The sequence below is a fragment of the Bidens hawaiensis genome, unplaced genomic scaffold (genome assembly GCF_021521415.1).
Source record: "Bidens hawaiensis isolate Kalapana, Puna unplaced genomic scaffold, B.hawaiensis_p1.1 tig00004497_1, whole genome shotgun sequence".
NCBI lineage: Eukaryota > Viridiplantae > Streptophyta > Magnoliopsida > Asterales > Asteraceae > Bidens > Bidens hawaiensis.
In genome coordinates, this window is record NW_027491272.1 from 1,627,499 (window position 1) to 1,650,602 (window position 23,104).

Genomic DNA, 23,104 nt, shown 5'->3' on the forward strand with positions numbered 1-23,104 from the left:
ATTATTAATTAAAACCGTACCATCAATTCTATCTAAATACCAACAAAATATGATACTTGAGAGGATCATAACAGGAAGAATGATCATTTTAGCCACATAAATGATAAGCATTAATGGAAGAACTAGGATGCGAAATAATAACAAAAACAAAGATTACAAAAAATCATACTGGAATTAGGTTAATTTAAAGTTGTAATAGCCAAATTTACTTGTATTAAAAAAGATTATTTAAATTAAATTTTAACTATATCTAATATATATGACAAAACATATCTAATACTAGATAATAAAAAAGATTAAAATGCATTCAACATTCATAGTCTAGTCTGATTTCATATGGGCATTGTGATGGCTAGTTGATGCGAATTCGATTAGTATTGATTAGAATCATTTACAATACTGGAACTAAACCCAAAATTTGAATTTGTAGAATGAACTTACTTAAAATAAATGATAACAAAAATCGGTAAAACCCAGGTGTTGCGGCGGCTATTAGACACAAATTAATCGGTATCGGTTAGGCTCGTTGTAGTACCGAAACTAAACCAAAAAACAAATTCGTAAAATGAATATACATAAAAAAAACATATTTGAAAAAGAAAAATCAAATCAAATATTCAAAAAAATTATTTCTAGCACCGAGACTGAATTTTAATTTATATATTATTATAACAAGCAACCAAGACAGGCATGCCAATGGCCGTATTTTTGGCACGTCTGGCTTGAATTTTGGCTCGTGAGCTGATCGATGTTTTGCCAAAATGTCCCACATTGTGCATCATGGGGCCAATCAAACAAGCCATGATGCCTACTACACAAGTCAAGGCATGCCAATCACCTTGTTTCTGGCACATCTGGCTTGAACTTCTGCTTTGAGCTGATCGATGCCGTGCCAAAATGCCCCACATTGTGCATCACCTGGCCTGCTAACAAGCCATGATGCCTGGAAAATGTGTCATAAAACAAAAGACGCATGCACGAGTTCAAATTAATAACCTTTTGGCTCGATAGTTCAACTCCACCTTCGTTATAAAGGCTTAAGCTCAACTTGAAAGCTCAAAGATGTATATCAAGTAATAACTAGTTGCACCACATATCAGCAACTCCATGAACCCAAAATCTGTTTTTCCGCTTCTCGAGTAGCACCTTTTAAATATACTAACTTATATATTCATCTTGTAACATAACAATAAATTTTCTTATTATATTTTAGTTAGCCTAACCATACTTGAACACAATTAAGGTTATTATATATTTCCAAGCCAAAATCCATGACACAACCCAATCAACAAAGCAGCAAATGGACTCATTTCAAGGCCATTCAACAGTATCAAGCCTGAAACCAAAGCAAAGCTTCCAACACTTACATTCTTAAAAACACTTCACCAAATAAGTTTTCTCATCCTACTTGTTGGTTCGTGATATCAAAAGCAGCCGAATAAAGCGTTTTAACTTATGACCGATAATGACCTTGAGACGGAGCCCTATCTGAACCATGCCTCACTCGAAAGCCGCCACCAGAGCCGCCACTGCCGCCACCACCATGGTGAAAACCCCATCCTAGCCCTAAATGTGGGTCCCGTTCCCATGTATGGTGGACTGGGATTGGCATCGAGCTTTCGGCTTCTTGAAAGCCGGGTCTAGTTGATGGCCCGGATGTTGGGAGGTAATAAACGCCACCTCCATGGATCGGGTCTGATGATGAGCCCACTGGACCCATTTGGGCCTGGTTGGATCTTCGTGATCCGGATATTATAGGTGTGCGTAAGCCCGGTAAACTGCTGGGTTGCTGAAAATAGGCCTGAAGGGCTTGGGCTCGCTCACGCGCCCGTGCAGCACTCCCCGGGTGAGGATGGATCATTGAAGACCCAACCGAGCTAGGAACTCTAGCACCAGAACTGCACAAAGTATGTAAAAGATCATTTAGAAAGTATAAAAATATAATAAAAGATCTTGGAAAACTTTACACGTCTTATTAGGTGGCAAGATGTGCGTGTTGAGTAACAAGTCAAAATAGGAATGAGCAATTTTGTAGAGAGTACCGGTACCATAGCAAATCGATATAGACCGAACACAATTGGTACCGGTATTTGTTTTTCATGTTTCTAGAATCGGTATCATTCAGTTACGGTATTTTGTATTTTCAACGGTACTCGTACTAACCGATACCGAACCGATAACAAAGGTACAATATTCGGTTTATAGTTAAACTCGTTTTCAGTATTGCTCTTGTTCGGTACCAGTTTGGTACCTATGGTACCAATTTCATCCCTATGACAAAACAAAGTTAGTTTCAGTTTACCCACACACCTTTTAGATTTTTTAAGATAATAAATGCCCTAATTTAATTACAAAAAAATACTAATGCGATAGTAAATCTTTAAAAAATAGTTCATAGGTTGATTGCGTAGAAAACACGTGTACGTATTATAACCTACACATGATTAAATTTCAGGAGAGGTTTATAAGCATTGCAAAAAATAAATGATTTTCTTGTTCTACTTGTTCCACAAACAGTCTTCTGCCCGGAACAAACCCCTTTATATTATGTATATGTATGCACACATATTTAAACGACAACCAAGTATGTTTTACCTTTGGCCAACAAGAAAGGGGTGCACATAAGAGCCTAATCTTGGAACATCAGCATTATTCCTAACCGGCCTTCGGGGCATAACAGACGGCATAGACGGTTGATCCGCACCACCTACACCTACACGGTTATTTGATGGAGAAAAAAACGTAGAGTGATAGCGTACATCCATGGTGGGAAAAGCATAAGAATTTGGCATCTCACTAGATGCTGATTGGCTGCTATTCCACTGATTATTATTATTATTACCACTACCGCTGCTATTATTATTATTGTATGTAGTAGTAGGACCATCAGCAACACTCGCACTGGAAGTTGAGGATGATGAAGACGGGTGAACCGGTTGAACATATGCAAAATATGGGCATAGATGAGCGGTGGATGATACGGTTGCTGCATGTTCTGTAAAGATTGCATGCTGTCCAAGAAGATCATGGTCTGGAGAATGGGAGAACAATAGTTAAATTAGTCCCAGTAATTCGTTACAAGTGGATTTTGGTCAGAAGTATAAAAATCTTACATGCAGTTGTCGGGAATTCCCCTTCACTGCAAAATTAAAGGAAAATGATATAAAGATAAGCAAGACATAATATTGAAATTGCCACAAGAAACAGAAGAAAGAGATTAAAAATAAAAGCAGGATAACAGGACAGAGTATATACACCATTTGAGATAATAATACTAAATGATTTCCACAAAAAGATATTAAACCTTGCAAAATGCAATTTCCTTTTTTTATTTTAACAAAAGAAAGATATTAAAAATAAAAGCAGGATATCGAAACGGAGTTTATATACTATTTGAGATAATTATGATAAATGACATCGACAAAAAGATATTAAACCTTGCAATACGCAATTTCTTTTTTATTGTAAATTTCCGTCCATATTTTCTGAAAGAAATATTATAGTTTTTGATCAAACCAAATCACATATGGTAAAAAGAAGATAGTGTGCTTACTCAAAAGAAGCAGCGATTCGAGTAAATCCACCAAATGGGCACCACATCGACTGCAATTATGAAAAGCAAGCATGAAGATTAATTTGTACAGGGTACCAGGATAAGAGGTTATACAGAAGTATTTACAATGCATGTAAGTATTCATAGCAATTGATGTTTTTTCAATAAATTCACGTCAATTAGTCCATATCTAAAATTCTAATCCCTTATTGTGTTCCCTGATGTTACACCCCAACATATACCAAAAGTATGAGTACCAAAGACCTAGAAAAATGTGCATCGACTTATATCAATTCCGGTTCTTTACCTATATCCATGATAGCACAGTTGAGACTTAGAGAGCAAAAAGCACAACTTGCTACCTACTATATATGATCTTGGTTTTGAAAAGCTCTCAGGCGTTACCGTGATATGGTACCCAGAGCCGAAGGTTCATGCATCATGTGAACGAGGCACAATGTATTTAAGCACATCTACCTCGGGTTGTCATAACATGTCGGACACAACACAATAAGACACGACACGATAAGACACGATGACCTGTTGTGCTAAACACGAACACGACACGATAACTAATTGTGTCATTTTTTCCAAACACGAACTTGTTTAGTAACAGGTTAACCTGTTAAGACCTGTTTAAAGACACAATAAATAATACACGTGTAACGAAACCAAAATTTTCAAAACGAGCATAAAAGTCTTGATTAATAGATAATCAATAACATAGTCGAGACAAAAAACCACAAATCCATAACATACTTGAAACAAAAGACGACAAATCCATAACATACTTGAAACTAAAAACCATATAAGCAAAGCATAACATCCATAAAAAAACATAATATCGGGTTCTGATGGACTCGTTTGTAAGTATGACTTTAGGTGTAAGACTTTAGGAGTGCATATATATATATTTTTTTAAAATAAAAATCTGCACAGGTTACTGGCAGGTTAACAGGTCTTTAACCTGTTAGGACACGAATTTAAACATGTCTTAAATAGGTCGATTTGTTTAAGACACGAAACTTGTTAAGCTCAAACCCAAACCTGTGTTGTGTCGTGTTAACAGGTCCGTATCATAAATTGACAGCCCTACATCTAACAACTCCACGACATTGTCCTCAAGTTCCTTTGCAAACAAAAACTCCATTTCTTGCATTGTCCGACCCCGAATAGCATAACTTGTAACCATTGCACTTGGCTCCATTTTTTACCTAGTCTCCTAAAGGCAAGCCACCAATACCCTACGCCTTTTAAGCACATCTACCAACAACTTACTACTAAGATTTCCTACATTCCAAGAAGCAAAACACAAACTATAACCCTTTTCCTACCCTTACCTATACATCCTTCCGTCTATGTCAACCGCTAATCACACAATAAACCAAAGAGTAAGTAACAAATACATCGTAGAACCCACAATATCTCAAAGATGGTACCCAAAAAGAAGAAAGTAATCGCCCATGGGCACCCAAAACGACACACACACCATCCCACACAATAACTTGATCGCACACAGATGCAAAATTGTTAAAGCTTGAAAAAGCAACAATGACTTAACATCAGATCAGATCGTCAAACCAACGGTGAGTAAAAACCAATCATGATTGTTGAAGCACCAGTGAGCCAAGCTCAATTCCCTCTCACCATCTGAACCACCAACTAGGTCTTTGTCTCACCTTTATTTTGATTTGAAACACAAAACCAGATAGTCATTTCTGGGTCACCAAAAGCCGAAACTTTGTAGGCTTAGATATGAATTGTCTGAAAGAGTAACTAGAAAACCAAAGCTTGGTTCACCAGATCTGGATTACCAGAGAAGCCAAAGCTTCCGATTTTCGGTTTTCGAGCAACCCACAATTGGCTTTCCTGTTTTGGCTTCCGAATAAAAATGAAGGTTCGACACAGAACTACTTGGCAGTTCAAACTGTGAAGAAGCTAATCTTGGTTCACTGATGGTTCAAAAATCATGATCGATTTTGTTTCACTATTGGTTCAAAATTCATAATTGATTTTGAGTTATTGTTGTTGATTCAAGTTTTCAACTTTTACGCTTCTGTGTGTGCTTGTGTGACTTTTGTGTGCAATTGGCTGACTGTAAGGAACAATGTGTGTTTTTGTGAGCAAAGAATAAACGTTTGTGGCGTTTTTGGGTGCTACTTTTGTGCAATTGCGCGCTTTTTTAGGGTTATTGCTTTCTCCTTTTTGGATACTATCTTTTAGACATTGCGGGTTCCTGCGATGTCTATGTTAGTTATCCTTTAAATTATCATGTGATTAGTGGTTAACATAAATGGAAGTTGTAACGATGCTACCTTGAGAGTGTGTTTAGAGACGAGGAGTGCATGTGGGGGTAGAAAAAGGAGAAGTTTGCGTTTTGCATCTTGAAATGTGGGAACTCTTAGTAGTAAGTTGTTAGGTTGGGTAGATGCGCTTAAGGGTGTAGGATGGCTTACCTTTAGAAGACTATGTGTAAGGAAACGTTGAGTGAAATAGTAACAAGTTATGGTAATCGAGGTAGATAGTGCAGAAAATGGGGTAGGGTTTCTTGTAGCCAAGGAACTTAAGACAACGTGGTGGAGGTGAGAAGGTAGAATGATAGGATCATGGTTTTGAGACTAGTGCTAGGAAATAAACTAGTGGCATTGGTTAGAGCCAATGCACCACAAGTGGAACTAGGAACCATGAGAAGAGAGATTTTTGGATCGTCTAGATGAAATTGTGGGGCCATACCTAAGAATGTAATAATATATATCAAGGTGATTTTTAATGGTCACATTGGCAAGAAGAGAGATGGGTTTCCATCAGGATTTGGTTATGGAACTCAAAACGAGAGAGATGAGAGACCTTTATGACTTCACTTTGGCCCAAGACATGGCTATAATTAACTCGTTCTTTATGAAGAGGAAATCACACATATTACTTTTACTAGCGGGGGCACAACACCATAATTGACCATTTATTAACGAGGAGAGCAAATCATAGTTGGTAGAAGGACTGCTAGGTTATAACACGGGAGACGGTAGTGGCTCAACATTGAATATTGGTAGTTGATATAGTCACGAAAAAGAAAGCTAGTCGATGGGAAGAGAAAGACTAAACTTATAGAAAGACTAAACCTATAATTCGATGGGGTATTTGGAAGGGTGAAAAAGTTATGGTTTTCAGAGATGACGTCCTCTCAACGGGTTCGATTAGACTGTGTGGGGACGCAAACAAAATGTGAGAGGCTATGGTAGCCATTGTTACACAAATAGCGAAGGAAACTCTTGGGATCACAATGCACACAATTATAGGCATAGGGAGTCATGATGGTTAAATGTATGTGCAAGGCAAGATAGGCGACAAGTGAACAAGCAAGAGAGTTCCTAGGAAGCAACGTTGAGGAGAAATAATAATTTAGAGAAAGGTGTAAAGAGACCAAACGGGAGGCAACAAAAGGAGTGTCTCAGGAACATAGCATATGAGGAAACGTACAAATGCTTTGAGACTAAGAAAAGGTATTATGACATGTTTAAGATTGCAAAAAAGCTAAGAAGCAAAGAAGACAGGATCCAGGAGTCGTAAAGTTCAAAAACGATGAGAACAAACGGGCTTTTGTGAAGGCACATGACATCAAGGTGAGATGGCAAACTTATTTTCATGATTTTTTCAACAGTGTTAGAAATCATTAACATGAAAGTGAGAACTCCGCAAACCAATTGCAACAACGAAATAACTGCTTGTGTCACTACAAAAGAGGCGAGAAAAGCTCTTAGGAAGTCTTAGGAAGATAGAAATAAATAAGGTTGTTGGTCCAAATACATCCTCATTAAAGTGTGAAATTGTTTGGTAGAATAAGTAATTGGCTAACAAGTTGTTCAATAATATCTTCAAAAACGGAAAATGTCAGATCAAGATTAGTGTCTTAGTCCTTCTCTACAAGAATAAAGAAAACGCTCAATGTTGTGGTAACTATCGGGGTAAGCTCCTAAGTTATACCACGAAATTGTGGGAATAGGTTATCAAGGCGAGAATTAGACAAAAAAATCATGTTGCAATGAACCAATTTGAATCAATCTACTATAAAGAGACGATACATATTTGATGGAGATTGATGGAATAATGAAAGGAAAATAAACACGATTTGGAAAGTGTGCCTTGTAAAGTGATTTGGGATAGTCTTAATGTAAGAGTGATTTCAAGAAGATAAATAGATATAATAGGAATATGCACGGTAGTGCCAAGACAAGAGTGGGAACATAAATCCGCGTTGAATTCCCTTCTTTTTGAAGTAGTCAAGAATGAGTTGTCGAAAACAATCTATAAAGTCACCGTTGGTGCATGTTGTTTACATATGATAACAAGTTGGTAGCAAAGAGTAGACAGAACCTAATGAGAAGCTAAAGGAAAGGCGGATAACCTTAGATCGCAAAGACAGAGCATCTTTGTAAGTTCAGTGGTAACTAACAAAGAAGAGGACACTCAAAAAAGATATTAAAGGTCGGGTTATGTGTAACAAAAGATTCATAACAAAATTAAAGGAGAAATTCTATGGGGTTGTAGTATGCAAAGGTCGGGTTTTGTGTAACAAAAGATTCATAACAAAATTAAAGGAGAAATTCTATGGGGTTGTAGTATGCCCAGCTATGCTATAGAGAACCGATTGTTAGGGCAGTCTAAAGTTAAAACTTGAAGGTAGAAGAAACGAGAACATTGAGGCATATGTGTGAACACGCAAGACTGAATCGAGTAAGAAATGAAGTTTTCAAAATAAACTAGGTCCCGTGCACAAGTTGGAAAAGATAAAGAAGGGGAGCTTGAGATGGTTTGAGCATGTGCGGGATTGTGAGATGACAATGTGTAAGAACCGTACAAATCCTCACAGCTCGATGAGCAAATTATACAAGATATGCTAAACTTGCACCTCTCCAAGGGCATGATCAGTGATAGAATTTCTTGAAGATGTCGAGTTTTTTTAAGAGGGGAGCATAGGGATGTCTTACCTTTGACAGTAGTTATTTTCTAGGTGTTCCGTTGCACTAGGTTAGAATTTTTAGGTTACGACTGTTTAGGAAAACAACGGATGAAGGTTAGGATCTCTATACGCTACTTACCTTCTAGGTTTTGTTTAGGGAAACATCTTCTGTCTTTTTTCCTTAATGCTATCCCACCACTTAATGCTATCAATAGTTCACCACGTATTAGCAGTATTTTCCTTTTTGTTTCTTTTAGAAATACCTAACGCAAATAACCTCTATATACTATTTAATGTACAAATAACCTCTATGTACAAACTTCCTATGCACAAAATCTGCCTATGTACAAGAGGCACTCCCGATGTGTGCGTCTCACAATATTGACCTGCCCATCGCCTCAAGAAGCGATAAACCTCTTGCCTGAGTATGCTTCGCGTCTATATGTGCTTTATTAAATTAAAAATAAAATGAAAAATAAAGTAGTAATATGTTATTTCAAAAGAAACATGAAGACAGGATCAGGAAGACACTGAAATCATTCTACTATTTACCATAATATAATCCAAATTAAGTTATTTTCCCTAAGATTTATACATTCTTGAAACACTTCCAAGCTTCCTAATAACTTAACAATAGTTTATAAGGTAACTTTATCAAAATAACATCAGAACAATTAGAAGAGGTCTTACTGTGGTTTCAGTATAGCTTAGATCGTAGAGATCTTCATCATGAGCCCAATCATCCATGATGAACTCAGGATTCGATCTACAACCATTTGCAAAAAGCCACTGGCCTTTCTCAATTTTCCTGCAGTTGGGACATTGCATCACTCCCTTGACATTAAATGCAGAACCGATGCAATCTGCAACCAAATAAATAAAAAATAGCAATAATAATAAACAAATCATATTCACAATACAGATTAGGGATACAAAAGATCTATACAATACGGATTCATCAAATTATGAGTTTCTATAGACATTTCACAAATCAAGAATCATATTTGATATTAGATTCACTTCAACTTCTAATATATACAAATCTATAAAAAACCAAACAGAACCACAAGGGTTTAGTGTATTCCATAGAAAAAGAAGGCATCTTCAGCTGTCTAATTATAAAGTAGCCATCTTGAATACACCAAACCCTAACGTCAATAACAAATTGAGTTTACAATCTGGCAACTGACGAATTCATATAGCAACAAATTACCTAGATGAAACTGATGGCCACATTGAAGCTTGGCCCAAGAGCGATCGCCGTTATCGGTGACAGCATCGAGGCAAATCGAGCAGGAAACCGAGTGAGCAGCTTTGCCCCTTCCTCCAGCGGCAGCATCCCGATCATCATCGGCGAGATCTGCAGCCTCTAATCCCATGTAATAATAATAATCCCTAACTAACTAACAAACCCTAACCCTAACTATGCGATGGGATGGTTGTAATTAATTATAGGTTCTTATAATATAAAAAAAAGGGGAGATGAAATGAAATTCGTTACTTGAGCGACAAAGAAAGAAAAGAAATGAAGAATCTTCTTTTTGTTTTGTTTAATTGGGATTGAAATGCTAGGGTTTGTTTGTGCAGGTGAAATGACAGAGAGAATTGGAATTGAATTGAGGAGATGAATGAAAGCTTAGCGTTAGCGTCTCTCTTGGTGGTCGTAGTCGCTAGTATTACGGCCGTTGGATTTACCAGATATCATTCATATCATAGATACATTATCTTTATTTGACCGCTAATATAAGATGGGGTTTCAAGATGGATGATGAGTTTAGATTTACATGAGATGAGATGATGACACAAACACGTTAACTTCAACCCCCAACTCCTACGAACTCATTAATTATTAATCCTTCATAATATTAATTAGAAAAATTTACCATTTTTGTCATTTTGAATTAGTTAAATTATGAAATGGATCCTTTTTTAAAATGAGTTTCACTCTTTATCCTTTATATGCAATTTTCCCTTGGTTTTAGTCTTTTACACTAACGTTCATCCATTTTTTCCGTTAAGCCTAATCATCTGCAATACAGATGAGGGCATTTTGGTAATTTTAGATTTTATTATTATTATTACATAAAAACATAATAAACTCATTATCCCTCCTTTCTCACTCCCTTGACCTATGTAACATCCGTATTTTGAGATTAATAAATAAAAGAAAATTCATTATTGCGTGTGTGTCGTTAATTTAATTGTGTGAAAATGTTTGGGTAAAATTTGGATTTGGAATTGTGAGTGGGTTGTGGGGCCCATAGCCCCTATATAAACCCAACCCCTCCACCATTTCACCATTTTCCTTCATTTCACAACACACACACACACTCAAGAACACACACACTTTCTCTTTATATTCCAGATCCAAATCCATGCTCAAGGAAGAACGAGTCTCGGGTGTAAACACCATAAAACAACAAGAAACACCACCAAGATCCTCGGATCTGTCCAGAATCGAACCCGAGACCAAAAAGGTGAGTTTTGGCCAACAAGGTTGAGTTTTTGTGGTTGATTAAGACATGCCAACTGTTAGAACGATAGATCAGGTTGTATAACGTAAGAAAAACATAAACTTGGTGAGTTATAACCTCACGGGGGTGTTATATGACAAAAAAAAGGTGATATCCGGACCTTGAAAACACGGGTATACAAAGTTGGTACGACCCAAAACCCATAAAAAGGGTAGAATCGGGTTCCAGGGAAGAATCTAGCAGTAAAATGGCTTTAAAATGACAAAATAAGGTAATCGGGTCTAAACTGCATGAAAAAGGGCTTCGCATCGCATGCCATGCGAAATCCAAGAATTTCGCACCGCATGCTATGCGAAGCGAAATAAGCATGCGAAGCGAAATGGGCCATGCGAAGCGAAACTCTCATGCGAAGCGAAACTTCCATGCGAAATTCTCATGCGAAATTTCATGCGAATAATTTTCTGATGCGTTTTTGATAAAGGGCCTATTAGTGAAATAAAATTTTTCCGAGCTGACCTGTCAGCTCAACCCCGGCCAGGGGCTCTGCCCCTTGGATCCTGCTAGGGGCTACCGCCTCTAGACCCCGCTACCAGGGGCGCTGCCCCCGGACCCCCGTTAGTTGAAGGTTTCATTCACCTAGATGTAAGAAGTAGTTAAGATAAATAATTGATATTCGTGCCTTGTTACACAGTTAGCCGTGCACAGCTAAAGAAGGGCATTACACTTAACTCAAAGAGAAACAGGACTCAGGTGAGTTTTAGCCCCATTTTCTATGTATGTTCACGGGGCTGTGTGCATACTCAATGTGATTAGTTAATACACTTACCTTAAGTGGTAAGTATATGCCATATGAATGTTTATAAATATACTTAAATGGGTATAGAAAGAGTTGAATGTATGTATGAAGAGGTATACGAGAATAGATGCAAAGAGTACAGGGTTGCATACCCTATTAATATATGCGAAGAGTCAACCTAAAAATATTTGCGAAGAATAAAGGGTTGCAGATCGTAAAAATATCTGCGAAGAATAATGTAACATTCGTTACTTTTCAAACCCGAAAACCCGACCGATTTTAAATTTTTACGGCTTTGTTTATATATATATATATATATGTATGTATGTATATGTATGTATATCCTCAGGTTCGTTTCGTGTATTTGTTTGACCTTTGTTTAATGGTATTTGAATTCGTATTCGTTAAAAACGAGTCGTTTCGTCATCGTTAATATAATGGTTTACGTTAATCGTTCGTTCATTTTCTTTTCATTTTATTCAATAAACGAAATTTCGGGATTAACGTTTTTGTTTAAAGTGTTTAATAAAGATTATACAATTCGCAAACTATACGAGTATAATTCGAAAATATCCAAGTTTTATAACTATTATTTCATCTTTAAAAGATTTCAAAATTCAAGGTTCAATATGTAATTATATTTTAAATCTGTTTTAAAGGAATATGAAAGTTGAGGGGCTGAATGTGTAACTTTAAATAAAATATAATGTATTAACTAGAAACCCAACCCAGCCGTCCCTTCCTCCCCGTTTTTCCGTCAGGCCAGCTTTGGCCCAATTCCGGCGACAGTTGCGGAACTCCGACGACTTATTTGACCCCCATAATGCGTTTATAAACTCAAATACATCATCGTAACGGAATTAGACATCAATACGGAATGCTAATCAACATTTTAATTGCGTTAAACACCATATATCACGCCGTAATCACCGAGAACCGCCGGCCGTTTTGTAATAAATGCAATAACGAGAATTAATCACTAAATGATCCAATCGGTAGTATAAATAGGACCCAAACCTTAATCTAAACTCGTACCAATCTTTATTTTCATCTAAAACACCCCCGGTGTCTCTTAATCAATCTTCAAAGTTCGTTTTTCGGCGAGTCCCTGTTCATCGTCAAACAAGAACCTTAACAGGTAAACTTTATATGTTTTTGATTAGTTTTTACCCGATTAACAAGGCCCCTAACCCAATTTCAACGAAAATTGAACGAATCAGAGAATTAGAAATCTAGGGTTCTTTTGTGTATAAGATGAACTTTAGTAATATTATAAATATCTATGTTCTTACTTTTTAACAAATCAGGCACTTAGTTTAGTTGGTTAAACACCTTGGTTTGGTCATGAAGACCCGGGTTCGAACCCTATCCAGGTCAGTGTACTTACTTTTTGCGATCTTCTTTTTTTTTAAACATTGTCTTTTATCTCTAAAACTAATATAAATATCTAACAAATTATAATAAACCGAATAAAGCCTTTTTTAAGACTTTACCAATTTTTCTTATTTTTGTAAAGTTCATAAAATTTCGATTATTATATTATTCATCTTTTTGTTAACATATTATTTTTGCTATAATAAATCGTTTTCAAGATAAAACTCGTCAAAGTTTGTATTTCGTAATTAATCTTGTATCTATAATAAATTATTAGTTGAAATAGCCCTTAAACAGTATTATATTGTAGTTCATTCTTGTTAACTTTATAATCGTTTTCATAACCCTTATAATCCGTTACCATAGCCTTTTTCCCAGTTAAACTATCACTAAAATTCGTAATTCGCAAATACTATATTTCTTATAATAATGTTAAAATTGTTAATCAAATATTAGTTAAAATAATTAAAACGTTAAATTCCAGTTAAGACTTAAAAAATAATATTATATTATAAAATACCTTAGCATAATAAAACAACCTTAAAATAATTCAATATCCCGTTGACCAATTATATATAACTTTTTCAATCCCAACAGTTAGATTTTGTTTTTGTTCAATTATAGTTCGAGAAGTTCAAACGATTTGGATTCTTTTAACGCATTTTCGATCGCTTCGGTTTCGTTATTGCGCTATTGGCTTTTATTACAAGTTTATCTTCGCATTTGAGGTGAGTTTTTCACCACCCCTTTTTAATGTTTTAATGTTTTGGGGTAGCATATGTATCCTTATAAAAATTCAAGCATTGTTTCTTCTATTACAAAACTACAATTCGTATATGGACTTGTGTGTTACTTGTATTACTTGCCCGATTGGGAAGCCTCATTAATTATGATCATACGCCCCCCTTTGTACTCAGGTCCATTTGTATCGAGTGGAAAAGGGCCTCATTATCCGAGTACGTTGGTTGTTACCAACTGGAAAGGACCTTACTTGCGGGATTACCCGAGTACGTTGGTTGATACCAACTGGAAAGGACTTACTTGCTCTACTTGATTGTTTATTTGTTAGGGTCGCATGATAGAATTATGTGAACCTCTACTTGATTGTTTAAACGCACTTACTATTACTGTATTACTGTATTACTGATTTCATTGACACCTCATGAACACAAGTGCATGCACACACAAGTCCAAGGCTTAGGCCTAAAACAAGTTTTTCTCAAAATCAATTTCATGCAATTTCAAAATTTGTTGAATCTTCTTAGAGACGGTTCTATGTGGCGGGTTCGTAGTAACTGGGCATGAAACCTATTAAGCCAAGTCGTTCCACCCCAACGCCATACGAATCGCAACTCTATGCTTTCAAACGTGATCATGTCCCCTATGTGAAAAGGATATGGTTGCATTCCTTAGGATGTCACACAAGTCATGGTGGTTCATGCGATGTGTGACTCCGACCCTCAATGTTTTACAATGTATTTTAACTAAAATTCTGACAAGTCGTGGTGATAGACGAATAACCAGATTTTGGCTTGATTTGATTACGCATTTTGACTTAAATGTTTTAACTGAAAGTCTGTCAAGTCGTGGTGATACACGAATACCCAACTTTCGGTTCAATTTGATTACACATTTTTAATTTTATTAGAACATACAAGTTATGATGATTCATACAACGTGTGATTTCGAATACTCAATCGTTTATATTGTGATTTTGACAAGTCATTGGGATATGTGAATACTCAAGTTTCAATTCATTTTCTGTGTTTATATTCATTGAAATTTCTAAAATCATACTAGTACATAAATTGTTGAATTTCAACCCATTTCTTAATTCAATTATTATTATAATTTAAAAATAATTCGAAAGGCCATAGTAATACATGAATAGTCAAGTTTAAATTCGATTTCTTTATTTGTATATATTAATTATACTTTGAATTGAAAATATGAAAAGTCATGGTGATACATGAATAGTCGATTTTTCAATACTCATTTTCTCGTGTGTTTTAAATTGAGAATTCGAAAAGTCATGGTGATACATGAATAAGCGATTTTCCAATATTCGTTTCCTCGTGTGTTTTATTGAGAATTCGAAAAATCATGGTGATACATGAATAGTCGATTTTTCTATTCGTTTTCTTTATTTGTAGTTACTTATGTTTTGAATTGAAAACACGAAAAGTCATGGTGATACATGAATTGTCGTTTTTTTTTTCAATTCGTTTCCTTTATACAATTTAATTATTATTATGATTTTAATTAAAAAGTTGAAACGTTATGGTGGTACATAAACACTCGATTTTCAATTCAATTTCATTACTTATATTGGGTTTGCATTAATTCCATGTTTTATTTCAAAATTTGATATATTTTCTGTTCAAAAAATTTACGAGATCAATACTGAATCAAGAGCACTTCGATTTCGATTTCAAATTTTGTTTCATTCGATTATACTTATTTATTTACATATTTATAGATGGATTCCGATTTTAGGAATCTCTCATGTAACGTTTCTCTTAATTTTGATACGAATTTCATATTTACGTCCAATGCCACGCGAATTGTTGACACTTCATGCCTTTTCGTTCTCCTTGACGTTGCCCTCGAAACTCAACCCACAGAACAACAACCCAAATCATCAATTTACCATCACAATCCCGACTATGGCAAACCAAGATTAGTTACCAACCATAACAATACATTCAAACCTTAAGCCATACCTAAGTAAATCCCAACCTAACTCTTGGATACTCAAACCCAACCCAACAAAGATATTTACACGGGAACCCACCCCTTTGTAGGACATGTATGATTCCCCACTTCGCTACCGCGATGTCGAAAGATTCTAATTTCGGCTACCTCATCAACTCTCGCTATGTAACTAAACATACTCAACACCACACATTTACCCCGACAACATGTTACCCAACCATTCATTCTAACCTTTTGTCTCACCATGCTCGTAATAACCCGAGCACACCCGCTATAAGGCCTAACTTGTTTCCGCCATGCGATACCTCATCCCATATTCCTTGTCTACTTAAAGTTTATTGCTTCCGATGTCAATAAATAGTCTTTTCAAACTCATCAACCATGACTAAATTTTAAATAAGTAAATTTTTTATGTATACTTTTCCACGTATAATCTTTTACTTGAAACTTCAAATCTTGAAATAGTCAACTAATAAATATATGTACATACATTCACAAGATATTTTGTTATACGAAGTATAATCAAATTATTTCTTATAAAAGAAACTTCATTTTAAATGGATTGTTACCAATATTATTATTATTATTATTATTACTACTACTACTACTACCACCACCACCACCACCATTACTATAACATTCTACCAAGATTAAACAAAAGCAAAATCTTTTCCTAAGCCGTGAGGCTATTATACTATCACTATAAAAAAGCTTTATCTTCACTGAGTTATTTTAATTGGCGATCATCCATAAAGTTTTCATAAGGCGCCACCCAACAGAAAAATATTTTATACTAAAAGTTTTATATAGTTCGCAACTTTAACTCTAGCTAAGAATTTTTTTTTCACAAATTATTATTATTTTACTCTGAGCATCACGTTTTGCAATCAAACATAAACGAATAAAAAAAAGCAATTTATTTTATTTATTTATTTTTCTTGTCAACGTCAACGAGTTCTGAGTTAATAGGTACGTTGTGTGCAATAACTCGAAACCCGGAATGATTTTGAAAGATGGGACAAATGCAGTATAATAAGGGCATGGTGGATACGCTGCTGGTACATCCTATATATTAGTGTCCTTGCCATATTTCCATTTGTGGCGTCTTTCGGGCCATTCAAAGATCGATGTTATTTTTTTATTTAACTTTTGTATTTGTAAAATCGTTAAACTTTTAAACAACTTCTTGTATTAGTTGTTTACTTTTAAAATTTTATTTTTATTTTAATTTCGGGACGAAATTTCTAAAAGTTGTGAATCCTGTAACATTCGTTATTTTTCAAACCCGAAAACCCGACCGATTTTAAAATTTTACGGCTTTGTTTATATATATATATATATGTATGTATATCCTCAGGTTCGTTTCATGTATTTGTTTGACCTTCGTTTAATGGTATTTGAATACGTATTCGTTAAAAACGAGTCGTTTCGTCATCGTTAATATAATGGTTTACATTAATCGTTCGTTCATTTTCTTTTCGTTTTATTCGATAAACGAAATTTTGGGATTAACGTTTTTGGTTAAAGTGTTTAATAAAGATTATACAATTCGCAAACTATACAAGTATAATTCGAAAATATCCAAGTTTTATAACTATTATTTCATCTTTAAAAGATTTCAAAATTCAAGGTTCAATATGTAATTATATTTTAATTTATGTTTTAAAGGAATATGAAAGTTGAGGGGCTGAACATGTAACTTTAAATAAAATATAATGTATTAACTAGAAACCCAACCCAGTCGTCCCTTCCTCCCCGTTTTTCCGTCAGGCCAGCTCCTGTCCAATTCCGGCGACGGTTGCGGAACTCCGGCGACTTATTTGACCCCCATAATGCGTTTATAAACTCAAATAAATCATCGTAACAAAATTAGACATCAATACGGAATGCTAATCAACATTTTAATTGCGTTAAACACCATATATCACGCCGTAATCACCGCGAACCGCTGGCCGTTTTGTAATAACTACAATAACGAGAATTAATCACTAAATGATCCAATCGGTAGTATAAATAGGACCCAAAACTTAATTTGAACTCGTACCAATCTTTATTTTCATCTAAAACACCCCCGGTGTCTCTTAATCAATCTTCAAAGTTCGTTTTCCGGCGAGTCCCTGTTCACCATCAAACAAGAACCTTAACAGGTAAACTTTATATGTTTTTGATTAGTTTTTACCCGATTAACAAGGCTCCTAACCCAATTTCATCGAACATTGAACGAATCAGAGAATTAGAAATCTAGGGTTCTTTTGTGTGGAAGATGAACTTTAGTAATATTATAAATATCTATGTTCTTACTTTTTAACAAATCAGGCACTTAGTTTAGTTGGTTAAACACCTTGGTTTGGTCATGAAGACCCGGGTTCGAACCCTATCCGGGTCAGTGTACTTACTTTTTGCAATCTTCTTTTTTTTTTAAACATTGTCTTTTATCTCTAAAACTAATATAAATATCTAAAAAATTATAATAAACCGAATAAAGCCTTTTTTAAGACTTTACCAATTTTTCTTATTTTTGTAAAGTTCATAAAATTTCGATTATTATATTATTCATCTTTTTGTTAACATATTATTTTTGCTATAATAAATCGTTTTCAAGATAAAACCCGTCAAAGTTTGTACTTCGTAATTAATCTTGTATCTATAATAAATTATTAGTTGAAATAGCCCTTAAACAGTATATATTGTAGTCCATTCTCGTTAACTTTATAATCTTTTCCGTAACCTTTATAATCCGTTACCATAGCCTTTTTCTCAATTAAACTATCATTAAAATTCATAATTCGCAAATACTACGTTTTTTATAATAATGTTAAAATTGTTAATCAAATATTAGTTAAAATAATTAAAACGTTAAATTCCCGTTAAGACTTAAAAAATAATATTATATTATAAAATACCTTAGCATAATAAAACAACCTTAAAATAATTCAATATCCCGTTGATCAGTTATATATAACTTTTTCAATCCCAATAGTAAGATTTTGTTTTTGTTCAATTATAGTTCGAGAAGTTCAAACGATTCGGATTCTTTAAACGCATTTTCGATCGCTTCGGTTTCGTTATTGCGCTATTCGCTTTTATTACAAGTTTATCTTCGCATTTGAGGTGAGTTTTTCACCACCCCTTTTTAATGTTTTAATGTTTTGGGGTAGCATATGTATCCTTATAAAAATTCAAGCATTGTTTCTTCTATTACAAAACTACAATTCGTATATGGACTTGTGTGTTACTTGTATTACTTGCACGATTGAGAAGCCTCATTAATTATGATCATACGCCCCCCTTTGCACTCAGGTCCATTTGTATAGAGTGGAAAAGGGCCTCATTGTCCGAGTACGTTGGTTGTTACCAACTGGAAAGGATCTTACTTGCTCGTTTATCACTTGTCCATGAATTGTATGATTTTTACATATTATATCAAACTGTGGAAATCTCACCAGCTATGTTCATAGCTGACTTTATTTTATACATATGTTACAGGTGTAAAGATACGAGGATGAAAGTTATAAGATGCATAGCATGCCTATAGGAGATTCAAAGAACAACTTATCATTTGTTTATTTATTTGTTACAACTTGTACTATTTGATAAACTTGTGTTACATGAAGATTTAAATGAAATAATGTTATTATGGTCACCTAATAGTGTCACGTGTGTTTGAGCAATCTGTACGTCACACTCGGGCGTTTCCGCTTTAGCCAGGGTGTTACAAATAAAGGGTTGCAGACCCTAAAAATATATGCGAAGAATAAAAGGGTTGCAGACCCTAAACATATATGTGAAGAATGAAGGGTGGCAGACCCTAATAATATCTGCAAAGGTTATAGGGCGAAAGGCTCTTTAAAACATAGAACGATTAAGTATGTATAAAAATAATGAAGGTAAGTAGAAGCATGAAGGTATGGAAGTATGAATGTAAGAACGAAGGTAATACACACACACACACCTGTGAAAGAATGTGGATAAAATGTGTGTTACCTAGTTATCTAGAACTCACTCAGCATATCTGACTTTTAGTATGCAGGCAGGTAAATAGATTGAAGGAGCTGGCTTGAGGTTGGCACGTGGCAAGGACCGGAAGACTGGCATCTTGGAAAGAAATGTTTTGAACTATTATGTTATGTTTTAAGACAAGATAACTTTTGTTAAAACAAGTACTTATGTTGTGTGATGTAATGCATGAAGTTTTAAGTATTCCGTGAAAAGTTTTTAATTAACTCTGATTTTAGAACTATATTTATGATAAATCCAACGCCAAAGTAGGGTCCCGGGAATGGGGCCTTACAGCCTAATGCCTCCATCTGAAGAACTCCACCCACCAACACCGGTACCGACTAACTGTAACTACCACCACAGGTCACCAACTAACGTGCTTCTCCTCAACGCTTAGTGCCAGCTCGCTGCCATTCATCAGCAAAAATTGAACGAGTATGTTTCTCTCTGCCTCTCTATTGCTGCCACCAAACAACCCAAGAGATCCATTGATTTTCGAAACACTTGACTTCGTTTTCTCCTGTTGTTTGCTCAGATACGAGAACAAGAAAACGACAGCCACTACAACTCGTCTTCCACACCACCATCTCCATTGAACGAACCCCTATGGTGCATCATTCACTCTCTATCCTTTCATAATCCGAATCAAACCTCCAGACCCCTAAAATCCAATACATTCATCATCCCAAATTAAACCCAGATTTGAAATAGGGAGCGACTGTAAATTAGGGTTTCAATTTGGGGATGATAAGAGAGTGTGGTAGAAATGATTCGGAAGAAGGGGCAACAGTTCTGGTGACAATTTGTTTAACTGGTTTGCTATCTGTGGCTGCAAGTGTTTGTTGACGAAGGGCACCGGAGTGATGATGGCTTGCACAATTCCGTTAGTGTTCCTCCGTCTTCCTTAATTCATATAGTGCTATCTAAAACCGATTGAAACCATAATCATTCGATGGAGTTAAATATTGGTTCCATCGATTATTAGTGGTTGTCACAAGGGCTAAAATGATGGAATCCGGTTGATTATTTTATCTAGGCTAAGATAGGATCTTGGGGAACGACTGTGTGTGAAAGGATGAAGATGATGGATTTAGGTGGTGGTCTAGGTTAGATTATGGTGGTGGAATGTATGCCGTTAGCGAGTTCCTGTACGATGGTGGGAGGTGGCTGTGGGTGGTGGTCTAGGTTATAATTGTGAAAGTGGTGAATGAATAAAATGAAGGTGAAAGATAGTTTTATTTTTTTTATATAAATAGCCCCTGAAGTTTTTTTAAAGGAACCAAATCTTTGAATTAAATATACAAATAGCCCTTCAAGGGGTATAAAGACTAAAATGCTCTCATGTGCAATGCACATGGGGTGAATTAACTGAAAAACTTAACATTCATTAGTGTAAAGGACAAAACTCGAGGGAAAACATGCAAATAAAGGATAAAGATTGAAACTCATTTTTGAAAAGGACCCATTCCATAGTTTTGTTAATTCAAAAGGACAAAAATTGTAATTTTTTCTATTAATTAATTAAATTAATGTTAACGATATGTATCATAAGTTGAGTTGAAAGTTACTTTTCGTTTATAATGTAATAATTTCAACCCTTTCGGTATAAAATGAGAAATTTGTATACGAGTACTAAACCGGGTACCCGCGCGATGGAGCGAGAAACACATACCCTGGTAATCATGTAACAAGTTTATGGGTGATTTCACGGTTGATTTTTTTCTTTAACTTCTGGTTGGTCATTTTCAATTTTCAAAGTTTTGGTTTCAGTTTTCTGGTCGGTCATTGGTTTGATTTCACGTACATATACGCTATGTAGTGTTAGACATAGCTACTTTGGACATATTGTGGGTGGATATGTGCCACAAAGGATAGCGTGGGCAAGGGATGCCACATGGTATAAATATACTGTCAGGGTTTTACTGCTGGCTTAGTATAATTACATCACATGAATACATATTATGATTATTATGAATACAATTATTGGATTTCGTTTAAACTTGTGAAACTCACCAACTATTCATAGTTGACCCCTTTTAACATGCTTTTCAGGCATACCGAAACTAGAATAGGATGCTTGTGTGCTATATGTTTAGATTGTGATCAATACTATTGTAGATAGATGCAAGTGTACTATTAAGGAATAAAGTGGCGGAAAGAACTGGTTTATGTTTTCGCCTAGTTTGTAATCGGAGTTAGAATAATGTAATATTATGTAAATTAGTTTGTTAATGTTTCTTTATAAAAAATGTGGCTGACACCAAAGGTGTTCTTTACAATCCCGTTTTACGCTACTGATATTGCTAGTCGGGGTGTGACAGAAGTTGGTATCAGAGCCATTGGTTATAAAGAATTAGGTTATCTCTTAGGATGCCTAAAATATAACCATAGGCTCGATTGTCTCTAGGAATAAATAATAATTAATAATATATAGTGATGAGTACCGGGATGAACTCGAAGGGTAAGTGGGTTATTATGGTCTGGAATGTAATAATAGACTTGCTTGTACGAGGGAATTCGGGGGAAGCCACGGAACACACTTCGATATGTAAAAATGGTAACATACGTGTATAAATGTAACGTTAATTATATATTATATATATATATGTAATATGCATATGTGCTTACCTATGCTAATGCGTGCGAATACGTGTACATACCTTGCTATTATTGATATTAAGCCCTATTATAAGTAATATTATACCCTTCTATAATTAATATTATCAAGAAATATCATTCTTAACCCTTGTGTAGAGGGATGTCGAGGTTTGGTGATCATGTTCTTGATGAGGAACCAGTATTACCTAAAGAGGAGGAAGATCCGGAAGAGGAAGAGGATGAGGGATTAGTTGAAAGCTTAGAGGATGATGTAGTACCTAGAGAGGTACCTAGTGATGAGCCTGATTTATCAAGCTATAGGTATGATAGTTACCCCCTAGATCACCACCTAGACAGCAGACAAGGGCCACCAGCATGTATCATTCACTGGTTAGAGCCCATAGATCTCTTATCCCACTAGTACACCCGACCCCCAACGACCCCACCTACACATAAAACATGACAGACCGCTCCTATGCGAGTACCTCCACCTAATCATACTTTTTCCCCACACAGACCGACTTACTACAGGGGAGAAATCTCACGCCTTCAGACTGATGATGTACCTCCCTATGTATGGGGCACGCCTACACCCGGTCAGGAACTTCCACACTTAGAAAACCCATGATGGTTAGGGG

The 23,104-nt window shown here is 35.5% G+C and overlaps 1 protein-coding gene across 1 annotated transcript; it reads right to left on the minus strand.

The window, feature by feature from the left end:
- Nucleotides 1–1,212: 1,212 nt before the first annotated feature.
- LOC143626775 (E3 ubiquitin-protein ligase IPI1-like) lies at nt 1,213–9,889 on the minus strand. Its single transcript, XM_077096751.1, has 6 exons — nt 9,724–9,889; nt 9,201–9,373; nt 3,554–3,603; nt 3,114–3,139; nt 2,596–3,031; nt 1,213–1,898 (listed from the first exon to the last, which is right to left on the minus strand). The coding sequence occupies exons 1-6, from the start codon at nt 9,887–9,889 to the stop codon at nt 1,454–1,456; spliced, it is 1,296 nt and encodes a 431-aa protein (XP_076952866.1). The 3' UTR covers nt 1,213–1,453.
- Nucleotides 9,890–23,104: the final 13,215 nt, after the last annotated feature.

Bases quoted from the DNA above. Each gene is read 5' to 3' on its own strand.
- LOC143626775 (XM_077096751.1), bottom strand. From the start codon at position 9,889: ATGGGATTAGAGGCTGCAGATCTCGCCGATGATGATCGGGATGCTGCC. The intron at 3,604-9,200 runs GTAAGACCTCTT...TCATAATTGCAG, and splicing joins TAAGCTATACTGAAACCACA to TCGATGTGGTGCCCATTTGG. The intron at 3,140-3,553 runs GTAAGCACACTA...TTAATTTTGCAG, and splicing joins CGAATCGCTGCTTCTTTTGA to TGAAGGGGAATTCCCGACAA.